The sequence below is a fragment of the Mustela erminea genome, chromosome 11, assembly GCF_009829155.1.
Source record: "Mustela erminea isolate mMusErm1 chromosome 11, mMusErm1.Pri, whole genome shotgun sequence".
Taxonomy (NCBI): domain Eukaryota; kingdom Metazoa; phylum Chordata; class Mammalia; order Carnivora; family Mustelidae; genus Mustela; species Mustela erminea.
The window spans coordinates 42763888-42781828 of NC_045624.1; the positions used below are offsets into that span (position 1 = coordinate 42763888).

Genomic DNA, 17941 nt, shown 5'->3' on the forward strand with positions numbered 1-17941 from the left:
GGTGCTGTGGAACCCTTCCAACCTTCTCAGCCCTGAGCTTATCATACATAAACTTCAACATTTGAGGAGGCGCTGGAGGCTACCAGGCCATGGGGAGAAATTCCTCATGTGCTAGAAAGAATCAGCAGGACAAAAAGACCTTGTTCACCAAGGAAATAGTCTTTGCTCCAGAAGGTAGAGAATATAGGTTTCTCTTGATTTGCTGAACTGACCATCTAAAATATTAGAGGCTTTGTCTTTAAACATTCATTTCTTTTTTTCAGATAGGTGGCCCAAGACTTCAAGATCCATCAGCCTATGACCCCACTGAATAGTAACATTTCTGTGTCACTTATAGGACAGCTAGGTTATCCTGTCAAAGATCCTTACTGATCAAAGATCAGTCTGACTAGAAGGTCGAGAAGAAATGCTCTCACGTACATCCTGATATTGTGTGTGTAGATGCTGTCCATTAGGTAAAGCTGAGAACTTTATGAAAAGCATTTTCAGACTCAATCCAGAGCAAAAGACACACTCTCCTGGTCTGAGTTTTTCTTTATGTCTCAAATGTGTGTTGGAAGCTTTTCTTACTGCTTTACTGATAATACCCTGGCAGTGAATGAGTTTCCAGAGAATGGGTGAAGTAGGTACCAGTTCGATGACACAAACACCAGGAGAACATCTACAACAACTTGTGTGTGCATTTCTGCCCTGGGACTTCACCTCATTCACTGTCACTGTCTCCTAAGAGTGACAAGCCAAAGGAAAAAGTCCCCTTTTTAACAGAAAAAGAGAAAATCTTCCCATGTGTGTTTTTAAATCTTACCCTCTTGGGTTTCTAACAAACATTTAGCCTGTTCTGAGCTTCTGGAAAGAGCAACATGACTTTGCTCCTAGAAGACCTTGCACTATTAGGCTGGTGAGAAAATGTCCAGAAGATGTTCAGAAGTTGGGGGATGAGGCAGTGATGGGAAGGTAGAAAGGGGTGGCAAAGGAGAGAATGGATCTTGTCTGGATGTAAAATTGGCATAAGACAAAATTAGAGTGATGTAAGATCAGTAAGAAATGCCCAGAAGTAGGATTCTAAAGCCAATATTCCTTAAGTCTGAACATGATCCAAGAGGAGAGAAGGCTGGCCAAATAGCATTCCTATGAGTAGGCCACACAACTGCCACAAGAAAGAGTTACAGATCCACTTTAGGGAGTTACTGATAGAATAAACTAGTGGTCTAAAGCTGGGTTTCCCAAGAAATAAACAGAAAGGCACATAAGGAAATCACTGCATGGTCAATGAAAGGAATGGAAGCATTCTTGGTCCAAGGCAAATGATAAAGAAGATTTCTTGGTTTGGAGAAGGAGCTGGATTCAGAAAAGCAATTAAATAGAGTTGGGTAAAGAAGCAAGAAAGAAGGTTATAAGAACATCTCTTTAGAGAGAGGTAAACCAAGAAACAGACTCTTAACTGTAGAGAACAAACTGATGGTTACCAGAGGAGAGGGGATGGGGAGAGGGAGTTTAAATGGGTGATTGGGGATTAGGGAGGGCTCTGTGAGGAGCACTGAGTATTGCATGTAAGTGAGGAATCACTAAATACTACAATGGAAACTAACATTACACTGTATGTCAACTAACTGGAATTTAAATAGAAACTTGAAAGAAAAAAAGGTCTCTCTTAGGAGTAATTTGGTGAAGAGAGTAGAGCAAGAGGACAAGGTGATCTGAGAAAGGACACACTGAGAACATCCACACACTGGACTGACCTCCTTGATGGATCTCTGTGAGACAATGGTGTCACCTCCGACAACCACAACTCTCTTATAAAGTGATTTATATTTCTTCATACCCCACCATCTAACACATTATCTGGTATATAGTATATACTCACTAAATGAATCAATTACCCTGTAAATTGACACAACGAATCTGCAAAGCCAAAGAAATTGTGAATTTCATGCTAGTCAAGACATTGAAGTAACAATTTTGAAAAAAGACAAGCAAACTGTAATATGATTTGTAATACACTCTCTAAGGTATAGAAGAAACATGACCTCAAAAGCCTGTAGCCAAGCAGCTGCCCAGCAAGAGAAATGAGGGAAGAAAATCAATTCCATATAACATTCTAAGTTTAAGAGCATACTTCCAGAGACTTTCCATGTTGCAAAATTTTCCAAACTGCAAATCTCTTTCCTAGACAGTAGGCAAATACTATTCTTCCAAATGTCACTACGGTTGAAAATGTATATCCATAGGAGTTCCAATATCATTATTGACAATGATATAACAAATTTGAGACTTTGGGCAACGGATTTTGTCAGAAATCAGCTCACGGCGAACAAGCCAATAATTACGTTCTTTTCAGGTAATGGACTGATGGTCCATGCAGGTTTGGGAAGATGAAGACCCACTGTTTTGGGTAAACTCTTTTCCAAACTCTTCTCAGTCATTCAAAAAAAGAAAAATAAACAAACAAACAAACAAAAAACCCACACATGGTCCCCAGAGTAAAGGAATACTTGGCAATCCACTCTCTCTTCCTCTTCTTTTCTTTGTTTTTAAGAGGATTTTCAAGTGCCCGATACTAAGCTTCATATCATATAGGGATGACTTACCCAACTATAGAGACCTTTGTCTACTGCTGTACCAGACACACATGTGTTTGCCTGATTGTCATTACCCTCTACATGAGTAAAATCCATGCAAAGTAAATTACAATAGTGACAGGCAAAATAATGAGTAAGTTGTAATTGAAAAAATTGCTCTTCCAAGAGATATTTTAAATAGGCATCTTATGAAATGAAAACATTGTGGTAGGGGCTGGGGTTAGCCCTTTCTACAGCTGGGATGAGTTTCCTCGTTCCTCTGCATGGGAAATTAGGTAGAAATAACTGGCAGAGTCAGAAGGCCAAAGCCAAAGCACATGTCCCATCTGGGGGTGTGAGCAGCAGCCACATTCTTTCCACTGCTGGAAGCACCTTCCAATGATCCCTCCTCATACAGTGAATGTTTTACCAACTTGTTTTTTACCCTTCAAATGTGTAGCCGGGCTCCAGACCACTAGTTTTTTGGGGGGAGGAGGAGGGAGAAGGAAGTTGTTGTTCTTTTGTTGTCATTTTTGTTTTGCTTTGTTTTGTTATTTTGTTGTTCTTGTTGCTTTTGCTGGTGTTTCCTTAAAAGACAGAGGAGGTACAAAACCCATAGACAAATCCATATGATGCTTTAAAATGGCTGGTTTTTCTGTTCAGATTTTATACCAAAGGAAAAAAGAATAAGAAAAATATGTGTAGTCTCCAGGTTCATAAAGTACAGAACTCTACCAAAAGTAAAATTTAAAAAACCCCACACTCCCACGTGTTAATGCCTTCGGGTGGATCTGACGTAACTCTCTCAGGTAGAGTTGATGAAGTGAACAGATGGCAGAAAGGAAATATTTTTAAATTATTCACTAACTGCCAAGAGTTGGGGTCGGAGCGTGATGGGGGTGAAGCAGAGCTTTCTCCAGCTACTAAGCCTGCTCCGTGCCCTCTGTGCCACCCCTGTTGTTATTAGGTAAGCAGCTACAGCCTAATCCCGCCACGCAGCAAGCCACCTGCGCTCCTCTGCCAAACGATTCCCTCCCGAAGTGCTGAGTTCAGAAACCACAGGGGCAAAGAGTCATTCCTCCCCATTTCTCATCCTCCAGCTGCAGACTTGATTTAAGCTGTTATTTTGAAGAAAGGACCCTTTGATCATACAAGTTTATGAAATTTAAAAGATAATCTATGGGAGAAGAACACTCCAAGGATATAGTGTGATACTTTAAATGGACAATCAATAGGTGATAAAAAGAAAATATCCCTCAGGGGTAGTACAAACTGAGATTGGTTTTAGGAGAAGACTTGTGCCTGGAAATGGAATCGTTTCATTCCAAGGATAATCTCAAAGCAAGTTTAGAGCCCAGAGGAATACAGTTCTTCCCTAGGAGACAGAAAGTTTATGCTACGGGAAGTTGTTCAGCTGGGTATTATGGGCATTACATAACTTACTTGCATTGTGAAAAAAAAGGAAAGGAAATTGTAAAATCGAGTTCAAGGCTGAGAAGAGTTAAATTCACTAATCTAATTATGGTGTTTATGATCTAGTATTATTTTCTTAGCAGCCTCAACCTTTCATTCATTTTTACGATGTGGAATCCTGACAAGAGGACTCTTATTCCGTAAGGTTTTGCCAGCTATGGGCAGAACAGAATCGAAGCTCCTAGACTGTTAGCAGATTTCCAGTGTCCAGGATCCCTTCGGAAGTTGGGCTGGGGTCGGCCAATAATTTCCGTATCGGTAGAATCCACTGTGTTCCTCTGGGATGCAAACAGATCAGCAAGGTCCTTCTAATTAGCGCTCTGTAATAATGAGTCATCTTGTGCACAATTGATAGGGAGCCACAAACTGTTGCTCTCTTTAAAGAAATGAGCTGAGGCTGACATCTACAGAGTGACATGTCATTTGAATAAAACAACAGGTGTCTGAATTTTCTGAAGAGGACTAATCCCTCTAAAATTGAATAAATAGAGCTCTTCACACCTGCCACTTTCAAAGTGAATTTGGGAGTCCTTCTCCCTTTATAGAATGCTCCAATACATTAATATTTAACTTTTTCTCTCCAAAACCATGTTATGCTCTCTAAATAAAAGCTCCCTGGGCTTCGCCTTGGCTTCCTGCCTTTGTTTAGCTAAGCTGGCATTCCATAAACTCGGATCAATTTGTCAAATGTATTTTGGCTTGAACTGAAATAATTAACAGCGTTCTGAAGGTACGGCAGAGAACAGTCTCTAGAGTTCCTCACAAGGGCCTGCTCTATCAAATCTTTCCCTTTTGGATCCTTATTATCTAAAGGAACTGGAATGTAATTGACGCTTTTACACTGTTACATTTTCATCAATATAAAAAGCAAGAAGTATGTTGATTTCCTCAAGTGTCATGCTGACAGAAATAACATTCACCAGGAGAACATGCAGTTCAGTATCAAATTGACAAACAATATGGATTAACCAAAGGCAGTGAGGAAGGAATCAGACATGATATAACTGAAGGTGTAAATGAGCTGAATTCATTCTTTCGGGCAGATATCGAAGGGCAAACTTCTGCTTCTAAGAAGCCTCTTTAGGTAGCTCCCAAGAATGTGAGCTTTCTCTGAGCCCTTAGGAGTAACCTCCTAGCAGCTACGAACAGTTTGGCCTAGGGGGGATATGTCAGTCTATGGAGGGGAAATACAGAGTCCAGTATGTGGCAGGCAACAGGGAATGCTGAGAAAAGGGAGAGGCAGGCTGGTCCACGGACCCAAGGCTGGGGGAAGCACGCTCAGATCTCCCTAAGCTTCCTCCAGCAGAGCCAATGGTTTTAGCCATTCTCTAATTCAACAAGCACCTTCCCTTGGGTCAAGAATGGACAGGATTGCTGGTCACTCGGCCATGTACACTCCTACCTGCACACCCACACATTTGTGGTTTAAGATTGAGGACTCCCCCCCTTCTGGGACAGATGTTAACTAAGAAAACAGTCTTTCTCACAGATGTGAAACTGCACATTACTGGCTGAGCTGGGAGAAACGCTGACAGTTCCAAACTGGACATCAAGGGTCTACCATTGCAACAAAACAAGAGAAAGAGGAGGTTATTTGGAGAGCACAAATGCTGTTCTGGATGAGGAAGTCAGCAGATTGCAAGACTGCTGTGAGTGGCACTGAACTGCAAGACTCCATGGTGTGCAAATTTCTCCCGCTCTTTTGTGCCATCTTGGAGGTGTCCCCTTGGAACCCAAGTGAGTGGGCATGAGGCCACACCTGCAGTCCCAACACTTGGCCGCCTCTGGGTGGCCCTCCGCGGAAGAAGCAGAGCACTTGGGTGGTGTGGCTTTGCGGGCTGGTGAGGCAGAGGAGAGAGCCAGAGGGACACAGAAGCCCACCTGCTTTGGTTGTCACTTTCAAGAGGTAGCCATCCAGGTCGATGTGGAACTGCGGCGCCTGGCAGGGCAGCGCGATGCGCGAGCCGTTCCAGCGCACGGTCAGGTGCTGCTGGAGGCTGACAGTGCTGGCGCCCAGCACCAAGTCCACCGACTTGGTCCAAGAGAAGGAGCGGGTCCTGCGTGCATCATTCTTCACCAGCACCTGAAAGGGCGAGGCAGGGGAGGAGCAGTCTTTTGTCAAAACGTACTGACACGTCCCCTGAAAGTTAAATGTCCGTCCGTCAAAAGTGTTGTAGTGGGGATCTCCGAATACCGTGCAAACGCCAGGCTCTGCGGATGAGTGAGAGACAAAAGCAGGTCATAAACCGAGCGCAGGATTCAAAAAGACATCAGAGGTCCCTGCAATATTAACCTGGATGGGGGCACCTGCCAGGTAAGGGAGGGCCTTAGCAGAGATGCACTAGTGGAAATCAACTTAAAACAAAAAATACGTTTGGTTGTTTTAAAAGTCTGTGCCAAACGTCCTAGGACGGGCAATACTTTGGCTAATCTTATACTGAAAAGTTATTCATAACTCTTTGAAAGTTTTAAGCCATCTCTATTTTGGAGCCTTGATATGCCTCTATGGTCTTTATTTTAAGGGTTAGAGAAATGAAACTAAGATAATTTCATAAACAGAACTGGCCTTACTTCATAACCCATATAAACAAAACCCAAAAATGAATAAAAGGCAACAACATAAATGACAATACAGGAAAACAATAGTATTATTTCCATTTAACAGATATAAAAAATGTGGAAATATGGTATTCTCAGTGTTACTCATTTTTTAAGGTATTATATTCAACACCATGTACTTACTAAGGACAAATAAATAGAATTGCCAAATAGACACATACCTAATACCATTAGGAAATAAAGTAGTGATAAAATCAATAGTTTCTATGTTTTTTACATGTGCAAGATTCCTATATTTTGGTCTGTTTATCAAAACCCAAGATTGGATAAAAATAAATCATAAAAGCCATCATATAATAAATTAAGAAATTCCAAAGCATCTATCACTTCAAAGTACCATTCATTCAAATATTTGTAAAACCCAGGCAAAGTCTGACACTGGGAGCACCTCAAAGATTGTTATAGAAAATTAAATATTTCTTTTTTTTTAAATTATATTTAGCAATGATTTGTTCTCCATGTAAATATATTTTATCTACTTTCGGGGAGGCATGAACAACCAGGAAATGAGGAATTCATTTAGATAAAGGAGCCCACATGATAAAAGAACTATAATAAAAAGATCAATTTCCAGTCATCACCAGCACAGGTTCAGAATATGAAACTATCCTATCAGCAACTGCTCAGAACATGTAAGAGAAGAATTAAAAGTTAACACAGAGGAAGGATGTGCCAACTGATCTGACAGGACCAGTGAGATCCAAGGAAAACATGTGTTTTTAATTTCTAAAGTGTTTGGAGAATAATGTTGTCTTATGTTACAATATATTATGTCATTTTATATGTCAAGTACATTTGACTCCATATAAATCACATGTATTTGGAATTTGGTAAATTAATTACTTGTTTTAAGCTTTCTTTGTCAATATCTGATAGAGACTCAAAAAGATATAGTTTTTGGTGTGTAGGGTAGTTTCAATGAGCAAATGCTTTAAGGAATATGCAAAGGCACTACCTGGAGTAAGAGAGTGGAAGAAATGGGAGGGGGAGAGAAGTTCTGAGAGCTTAGCCACAAAATTTATTTTGCCCTCCATTGCTGTTCCCTTCTTGTCCTTCTCTTGATTGATTTTTCCTTGTGATTCCTATTATACTCAGTTTGTTGCTTCACATGGGACCCCACCTCTAGCTTTCTAATCTTATATCCACCCCCTCTATCTAACCAATATATCCATTCCCCTCTATCTAACCACCCCATAATGTAAGTGCCAGTCCTTTCTCCATGTGATTGCTTTCAAAATTGTCCTATCACACATTTCCCTCACAGTCTAACAAAAGGAATCTTTCCCTGGCATGCAAATGGTATTTGTTTGGTTGACAAGGGGGTAAAGCAGTTCTTTGGGACACACTGAATGGCATCAGAAAAATTATAGTTAATACTATAATGTGCCAGAAAAATTATAGTTAATACTATAATGTGCCAGAAAAAGACTATTAACATGACCACCAGATGCACCAAATTCAAGAGAAGGGTTTTTTCAGAGTTCTTAACTCTGCATACTCAAGAAAATCCAAAATCTATCAAGGCTTTTGAGCTTTGAGCTTGAAACAGATGGACCTCAGCCCAGAAAGGGCAAGGCATTAATGAAGGAGCTGAGATACTCCTGAAGAGATCTCCTCTCAGCTGGGATCAGGAACAGGGAATGCCTACACCTTCTGCCCAGAGTCTGAAGTGGCAACCTTCCCCTTGTACCAAGGATAATCCATGGCTTCTCCTGGTTTTCTGACAACAACTGCATCCAAATTTTCATTAACAAAACCAGTAATAGTTAGCACTTATCAAGAATTCATTACCTCCCCTAGCACTGTTCTACAAGCCTACTGTTCCTGGATACATCATTAGAAAATGGATATTTTGACTGTCTTAAAATTAAAATAGCTAAGCACTTGGTAGTAAATCCATAAAATAAACTATTACCTAGTCATTGAAAAAGTGTATGAATAATGTTTGCGATTGAGGAAGCACTTATGACATATTAAGTGAAAAATAGGAAACAAAACTCTGCCTACAGGATAATCTTTTTCCAAGATTTAATTATCTATTTAAGAGAGAGAGCATGGGCAGAGGAAGAGGGAGAGAGAGAAAATCTCCAGCCAACTCCCCGTTGAGCAGGGAGCCTGACACAGGACTCAATCTCATGACCCCGAGATCATGACCTGAGCCAAAACTGAGAGTCGGACCCTCAGCCAACTGAGCCACCCAGGCACTCCTGTCTATCAGATAATCTTAACTGTTTTAAAATAAATGCACAAATACACACCCGAAAATTGTCAATTTCTTGGTGGCAGAACCATGAATGATTCTTTTTCTTCTTACTTTTGCTTTTCTGTTGTTTTTGCTGTGGTGGTTTTGTTCTTAAGAGTCAAAATGTGAGGGGTGCCTGGGTGGCTCAGTGGGTTAAACCTCTGCCTTCAGCTTAGGTCATGATCTCAGGGTCCTGGGATCCAGCCCCACATCAGGCTCTCTGCTCAGTGGGGAGCCTTCTTCCCCCTCTCTCTGCCTGCCTCTCTGCCTACTTGTGATCTCTGTCAAATAAATAAATAAAATCTTAAAAAAAAAAAGAGTCAAAATATGGGTATCTGTAGATAAGACCAGTTATATGACCAAGAAAATCCTCAAAGAAGCAAGAGAAAATACACTGCCTACAGTGGCCCTGGGGAAGCCTAAGCTTACTCATAGCCGGGCAGAAAGCAATGAGGGACATCCAGGGAGACCAGGCTAGGGAAATCACATGTAACAGGGCTGTCAGCGAAGATATTTTGCAAGAGGCCCTAACTTGTCGAAGAAAGAGGTTTGGAGATCAGAATGATTTTTCTCTGTAACAGCAAGAAAGAAGAGGCCAACAAAATTTCATGACTAGGAAGATGCTTGAGAATTATGTGTTATATTTGGGGACATTTATATCATGAGCTAAAATAATTTTGAAACCTTGGCCCTTTTTCCTGGCACCTCAAGTTCCCTGTGCCAGATCCTGCAGGAACAGTGAACACATGCACCGGAGAAATGGCTTGAAGTGAAAAATCTCAGGGTCATACAAATCTGCCTAACTGGAAAGGAAAAGAGCTAGAGAACACTTAAGGGACACAAAAGAATGTTGTAAACTCGTGTGTGTGTGTGTGTGTGTGTGTGCACGCGCGCACACGCACGCGCATTTTTCCAGCAGACCCAGTGAAATGAGCTGCAGTCCAAAATGTCCAGATGTCCAGTCACACTCTTCTGGAAAGCTTGGAAGGATAGTCAGAACTAGACAAATGGACCGTTCTATAATTAATTTTGTTTGAGTATGTATAAGTCAAGAGGATAGAGAGAAAAATTCCAATTTACAAGTAGTGGTACGTTTTTTCATAGTCCTTTAAATCAAATCATCAAATGCCATTTTTGTTTTGGTTTGTTTTCCTTATATGTACACAATGTCTAAGCACAGAAAAAAAAATTAGAAGCATATAAACCCAAATATTAAGAGTAGTATTTTTTCTCTTAAGTAACGGAATTAAGTGTGACATATTTTTCCTTTTATTGTTTATGTATATTTATAGTATTGTTTACATTACATTTAATTATTTACAATGTCTAGGTATACTTTTAGAATATGAATATTTGTCTTAAAAAATGAAAAATACTGGGCTAAAACACAGTGGTTTGATATTATATACTTTAATAAGACCGCTATGAGAAGAGAGTCAGGATGCTTCTAAAAGTGTGTAAACCTGGTGATTCACAGACCTGTACCCCTGGGGATAAAAACATATGTTTATAAAAAATAAAAAATTAATAAAAAAAAATGTAATTCTGATATTTTTCTCCTAACCTCATCAGGTACATGTATTTCTGCCATGAGTATATTTATTTTAATGAAATGCCTTCCTTCTGAGAGCAGTGATTATCCCCAAAACCTCTGTCAAAGAAAATTAAGGGAAAATTATACAATTCCACGTTATAAAGAAAATAAGAGAAATCAAACAGACTCCAAACCCCCAACCCCAAAACACAACCAAACAACAACAGAAGAAGAATAGTATCATTCATGGTTTTGTGACCAAGAAATAACCACTGCTTACAGTTTGGGGCTGGGTGTGTGTCTGCGTGTGTGCATGTATGTGCATATGTGTTGTGTGTAGTTTAACACAGTTAAGATTATCTTGTACATGAAATTTTATTTCCTCTTCACTTAATATGTCATAAGATATCCCCCATCATTGAAATCACTTTGAAAAATAGAAAATGACTTCCGTCCTCAGTCTTTTACTTCTGCAAAGAGGGTGGTCTCTCCTACTCATAGTACCATAGCACCACACAGATCAGCTTACGTCTGGAAACGTTCTAACCACAAGAAAGTCTATCAAATAAAAAAAAAACAAAAAACAAAAAAACACAGCTTTAAACCTTTCTCAACACAAATCACAGGAAAAGGTCCTGTGGGACTCTGGGTCACTGGGCCATGCAGGGAACCCCAGGTGGGTAAGATTCGCAATGATATGCCAAGTTTGAGTCAAGAACCAGGAAAGGCTGGGATTAGACACACTGCCCTTAATACAAGCCCTGTACACGATGTAAGTCTCTGACGTAAAAAGGCTATGAGTGCCCCAGCAGGGACTGATCTTCTCCATGCAGGAGGCTCTGGCCACACACAGAGGTGTCCCTTACAGCTGTTGCCCTGTGGGACCTGAGGGCCAAGAGATGCTCCACTATGTGATACCTGGATTCCTAGAAGATTTTGCATTTTTGTCTTCTTAAGTAAAAATTTAATCTAACTTTACTGTGTGAATGGGGGAGGGGCAGAAGAGGGGTTATGGGTCTATTTCCACCAGTCTATAATTAACTAGATCTACATATCTACAAATCTACATATGAAAAACTCATTTTTAAAAAGTTGAGTGGAGATACCATTAAGAATGTAAATTTCTTCTTACATATTTTCCATATAGTCACCAACTCCAAACAGAAGAGCAAAGAAAGCAGCCCCTAACTTCAAGATCTAATCTAAAATAAATCTAACTCCAATGTCATGGCTGATTTAGTATTTCCCCAACTGGGCTCAGTGCTACCCTATCTCTCACCTTTGCTCCTGGGGGAGGGGAGAGATGCATGCACCTGTCCCACACTTCACAGTTTCCAGCCCATGGATCCTTCACCTCCTGGTTCAAAAGCTAACTCCCCATAGCACCTTCCCAAAGTCTCAGCCAAAGACATTTCTCTTCCCTCAAAATCCCAAAGGCAAAACTGACCATAGAGCTCAAACTGTCTGGGACAGTCTATTTCAAACACTCTATGCTATAGACACATGATATTTTTCAGTTTGAGGGTTAAAAATATTATCTCCAAACCCATCACAGGCTTATGATAAATCAATTTCCTCCCTAACTTATAGTTAGTATCCTTAAGTCCTAAACCAGGCTTTAAACCCTTATATGTAAACTTGGTTCTTAGTGCCTGGCACCCTGCCCTGTGTATACATATATATTACATGGATTCATCTTTGCATTGCTCATAGCGATGCCCGCTCTCCCACATATGAAGTATCTATAAATATTTGTTGAATGAGTGGGTTAATTAATTAAAGAATACATTTTAGTAAAAAAAAAAAAATGCCCACACTGAACTCACTAAAAGAGACAGCTAGTGACTAGCAGACAACAAGTTATCAAAAGGATTTCTTACTTAATCAGTTAACTAATTGGAGAATTAATTAATGCTCTCAGAAAAAGGAATTAAGGCTGCAGATGAAATTAAGTTTGCTCATCAGCTGAGCTGGAGATGGGGAGATTATCCTGGATAATCCAGGCAGGACAAACATCATTGTCCCCATAAACAAAAGAGAAAGGCAGGAAAATAAGTGTCCTAGTGACACAGTGTGAGGTGGACTGGACGTGCCATTGCTGACTTCAAAGACAGAATGGGGCCTCAAGTCAAAAAAAAAAAAAAAATGAGGGTGGCCTCCAGGTGCTGAAAAAAGTAGAAAACAAAACAAAACAAGACAAAAAAAACCAAACACAGATTCTCCCCCAGAGCCTCCAGACAACCGCAGCCTGGCTGATACCTTGATTTTGGCCCATTCAGAACCATTTCAGCCTTCTGACCTTCAGAACAGTATGTGTTGTTTCAAGCCACCAGGTTTGTAGTAATCTGCTACAGCAGCAATAGGAAACTAATGAACTCGGCAATAGCCAAGAAGAGTCATTTAAAGTGACCACTTCATGCCGGGTACCATGCCAGATGCTTTCCATATTTTCACTATCTCCTTTAATCCTCACTACTTCTCTGCACACTGTATTTCATCAACCTAATTTCTTAGCAATGAGTTCGGAGAAGTGGCCATCATACCCATGGTCATGCAGCCAAAGGCAGTAAAGACAGAGTCCAACCCAGTCTCTGCAGCTCTGAGGCCAGTACCTTCCTCATGATCACTCGATGGTTCCACTGATACCCTGGACCACAGCATCCTACAAGGCTGTTGTGAACTAGATGGGATCACAGAGCTCTTTGGGAATCTGAAGAAATGTGTAGCCACTATTCTTCCCAAATGCACACAAGTATATCCACTCCAATGCAGAGGTTCATGGCCACTCTGTCCCAAGACTGATCAAGGAATCCATCAACTTCCATTTAAGATTACTATCTAGAAGTTAGTTATAAATATATTACATGGTTCTCTTATTTGGTATTTTATATTTCATCTCCCCAACCTCATTGTTAAGTTCCTAAATTCAGGCTCTGTACCAGCTTTTTATCGATTTCCTTTAGAGCACCCTCCAGAATACTGGAGAGAGTAGTTATTATTAGTTTTTTTAAAATTTATTTTTTATTTATTTTCAGCATAACAGTATTCATTATTTTTGCACCACACCCAGTGCTCCATGAAATCCGTGCCTTCTATAATACCCACCACCTGGTACCCCGGCCTCCCACCCCCCACCCCTTCAAACCCCTCAGATTGTTTTTCAGATTGTTTTTCATAGTCTCTCATGGTTCACCTCCCCTTCCAATATTATTAGTTTTATAATTATGTTATATGACTCCAGCAAATAGACATCCACTGTTGGCTAAAATAGGACTGAATAAGACTGTAACATACATATAAAACATAGATCTGTTGAAAAGACAATGTGAGATGAGTCCATCTATGAAAGACATAGAAAATGCAGATTTGGGACTAGCGAAGAGTAAGCCTTCTAGGCCAAAAGAGTAGTGTTCATCAAGTCACGTGGTAGCCCGCACAAGGAGAGCGGGAGACTGATCGGACCAGAGTGGGGAGTAACTTTGGGAGATATGAGACACCCAAATTGTCTAAATAAATTGGCCTGAGATTTATTGCCAGCCTGAGAAGTTTAAATGTATCCCAAAGAACCAACATTCCTTAATGTGCTTCCTATGAAACATCAATCTTGCCTGCTGCTCTGCCAAAATAAGTAGGAAAAAAAAAAAAGTCTGCAGCTCAAATTAGTTCGGGAGGTACCCCATACTCCATCACCCTCCTGCAAGTTTACCCTGCACATTGGCATATAAAAGGCTCTGCAAATTCTGTAGCAAAGAAACATATTTGAGTTTATTTGAACCAGCATTTCCCTCATGTATTTAATCACAGAGCCATGTTTTAAAAATATTATTCATCTCTTTTCCTCAGGACTAGCATTTTATAAAACAAACTTTGAGAAACTCCGAGAGACAGTGAAGGTAGCCGGTGTAGGTTCTTGCGAAGGCCAGTGGCATGTGGGAAAAGCTGAAGGAGAGAAGACTGAGGTCAGTTGCAGGCAAAGGGATGAAGGTCTGGCTGCCATGGAAATGGGAAGGAACTTATTTATTAGAAAAACAATACAAAGAGACAATCAAGCAGACTTGATGACTGATTAGCAACACGGGAGAGAAATGCCAAGAGCATGAGAAATAACATTAAGGCCCCAAACCTGTGCAGCTGGGATAAGGGGGTGCCAGAATTCAGTCAACAGATAGAGGCTGGAAACAGCCAGTCATTTTTCCATCCAACTCCCAACCCTGACAATTAGGAGAATTAAAGGTAGCAACTGTTACTAAAATTCAAATGCAGTACTTTGAAAGAAGAATGTGGTCTCCAAAAAAGTAAGAAGCTGAGATTGACCATATCAGCATCTTGTCAAGAAGTCATACTAAGGTCCTCAGAAATCAGAAATCAGAAACCAGAATGCGAAAGGAACTATAGAAGGGACTGTGGAGGCAGAGCCATGAGCTCACAGGGTGAAAAGGTGAAAAACAAAAGGAGAAGAGATACGTGTTCTAAGGACAGACGTGGAAGGGCAGAGCAGAGGAGTGGAATGGTGGCTGCAGCGGAGGCGGAGTACTCACCAGGAAGGGACTGTGATTAGAAGAAAGAATGACAGAGTTCATAAATTAAAACTCTGCATCAAAGGGAACTACATAGTGCAGCTAATGAGTCATTTCTCCAAACTCTAAGGGAAACCAAACCAAAACCACTACTTATGAAGGCTAGACCTTCAAGTATTGTAACCCAAGAGATGGGAGGGTAAGTGACCTCATAAATGTAGGTAAGTTTTTAAAAGGTAAGAAAATACAATGGCTCTCTAGTTGTGCAGAGAGAAAAGAAATTGGCAAACTTCATATATGTTTGGCGGCAAGCCTCTGAAACAAAAATGTAGTCAATGGAAAGCAATAGTTCTTACAAGTGTTGGCTTTGGAGTCTCATGGAGCAGAGTATCATCTGCCCTCACCCTATTTAACTTCTCAGACCCTCAGATCTCTCATTTGTAAAATAGAGCTTCTACTTCATGGATCATTTTGAGGGTTCAACGTTAGGATACATGGAGAATGTTTATCACAACATGGACTGACATGCCCTTGCATTCAATAAATCTTTGCTGGCAACAGGAGCAACTTTAGTGACAACAGAAGTAACAACTTTTGTTGTTCTTATTTTGCTCATAGTAGATATGACCTCCAGAGAGGAATAAATGTCCCTCAGTTTTCCATACAGGAATGTGTAATTTATTATACGGTATTTTCTACAAAGTGTAATACTGGTTTCAGAGTCTCCATCATCTGGTCACTTTTCTATATTTTAGATGTACCGTTGCTAAGGGGTTTTGGTCACCAGTTTCTTCAGTCAAAGCTAGGCATATGCCTCTTTCTTGAAATTCAAGATGGCAGACTTGACTAAATGTACCAGATGGTTCATAATGAGTTTATGTATCTCTTCATATTCTAAACATATTCTTTCAAAATTAAGCAAGAAAGTAACTTTTAACTGAATGATTTAATAATGGTGCATTTATGTTAAGAATACTTTCCCGGGGCGCCTGGGTGGCTCAGTGGGTTAAGCCGCTGCCTTCGGCTCAGGTCATGATCTCAGAGTCCTGGGATCGAGTCCCGCATTGGGTTCTCTGCTCAGCAGAGAGCCTGCTTCCCTCTCTCTCTCTCTCTGGCTGCCTCTCCTTCTACTTGTGATTTCTCTCTGTCAAATTAATAAAATCTTTAAAAAAAAAAAAAAAAAAAAGAATACTTTCCCAAATAAAGATCTAGGGAGGCCAGTTAGAACAAATACTGGACTAGAAGGTTAAAAAAGAGAGAGAGAGCAGGTTCTCACCTAGTTCTTTCAGTTAATACTACCTGGAGCCTCAGTTTCCTCACCTGAGAAGTGAAAGGGCTGACCTCAGTATTAAGGTTCATCTACTTATACAATCCTATGATGCTGAAATGGTTATGAGTCTTGAGTGACAGAGCAACTCTGCCCTTCTTCCTTATTCCTGGTGGAAATTCTATAGTTATTTCAAGTTTAAAATTACATGTATTTTAATATTGTAAGTAAGAAAATTTGGAGAGGCCTTCACCTTAGCGTTGAAAATACCTAAGGTAGCAAGAAGCAGGGATATCTAGAAAAATGAGTGGACATGGAAAACCAAGCCAGTTGCATTTGTCAGTGAGCACAGAGCATACGAACTACCACAGCTCCGCACCTGAGCAGAGGTGAAGGTGTCACCAGGAAGACAAAAACCTGGGAACTCAAGCAGGCATTTCTTCCAGGGTGGGGTGGAGGGAAATGGTCTGAAATTGGAAACTCCTCCTAACCTCCTTCTCCAGCCTCTAATCCCTACCTACAAATCCCTCCAGACCTCTCCCCTTCCTGACTGTAAGGGTTATTAAACTGTACCAAATGACAAGTCAGGGGTAGACCTTCCAGCTGGGCCCTGGGGCCAGATTTCATTGTAGGAACTCAGGCTCCACACTTACCTCGGGCATTCCTCTTAACCACTAGGCCTCAGTTCCTCAGCTGTGAAATGGAGCTTGTAACATTACCTGACTCTAAGAGGGCTGTGAGGATCAAATAAATAAGATCAAATGAGCTAGCCCTCGACAATGCTTAGACACAGCAGAGGCTAAATAAATAATTAGCTGTTGCCGCTACTATTGCTGTTGCGTTTCTTGCCATTATTATTATTTGAGATGATAATGAGGAGGAGGAGGATTGTTAACTGAATAGTCAGAACTTAAGGAGTACTAACATGGTAGGAACCACAATAGGTGGTGGGTAAAAGATGACCCCGAATAACCTCAGGCTCCTCTTTCAGTTTTGTGTCAACCCACAGACAGAAAACTTAAAGCAACAGTACCCCTTAGAACAGAATGGCATATGAAACAGAAAACAAACTGGTGTCCTCACACCCCTTCCAATGCTGCTCCCGCTGGGGTGGGACTTCCTAGCTACCCTGTGTGATACTGTTGGGTTTTTTTTTTTTTTTAAAGATTTTATTTATTTATTTGACAGAGAGAAATCACAAGTAGATGGAGAGGCAGGCAGAGAGAGAGAGAGAGGGAAGCAGGCTCCCTGCCGAGCAGAGAGCCCGATGCGGGACTCGATCCCAGGACCCTGAGATCATGACCTGAGCCGAAGGCAGTGGCTTAATCCACTGAGCCACCCAGGCGCCCCGATACTGTTGGGTTTTATTTGCCACCTGTGTCTGCTGGCTGGGCCTCGGGAGCAGTGACAAACCCCCACCAGATGCTCAAGCAGAAACTTCAGTGGCCACTTAGCTTAACACCTCCTTGGCAGGGCTAAAGTCAACACCACAAAGTCTTATTCTACAAGCATCTTGAGCTCTGGTTTCAAATTTCCTTGCTTTCCTGAGTTAAGGACAGACTCTTGGTGTTAAGGGACCTGGAGTTGCTTACAGTCTTGGGGGCCAGGAACCTTGTTCAAACACAGAACTACTAATTTGCAGAACCTCTGTCAGTGGAGATTTCTCATAAAATGGGCCCCGGGGTCACAGTTTTGTTAAACTGTTGTTGTGTTCCCCCTCCTACAAGCACT

At 40.9% G+C, this 17941-nt stretch overlaps 1 protein-coding gene across 4 annotated transcripts in view; it reads right to left on the reverse strand.

Moving 5' to 3' along the window:
- The window catches only part of BMPER (BMP binding endothelial regulator), a 243239-nt gene that overhangs the window by 72949 nt on the left and 152349 nt on the right, over positions 1-17941 (reverse strand). For 3 of the 4 annotated variants that reach the window (XM_032305999.1, XM_032306000.1, XM_032306001.1), the window contains exon 12: positions 5913-6242. The exons of the other annotated variant lie outside the window; for it this stretch is intronic. In XM_032305999.1, coding sequence (XP_032161890.1) covers positions 5913-6242 — 330 coding nt within the window. The remainder of the gene's footprint in view (positions 1-5912; positions 6243-17941) is intronic. 4 annotated transcript variants of the gene reach the window in all.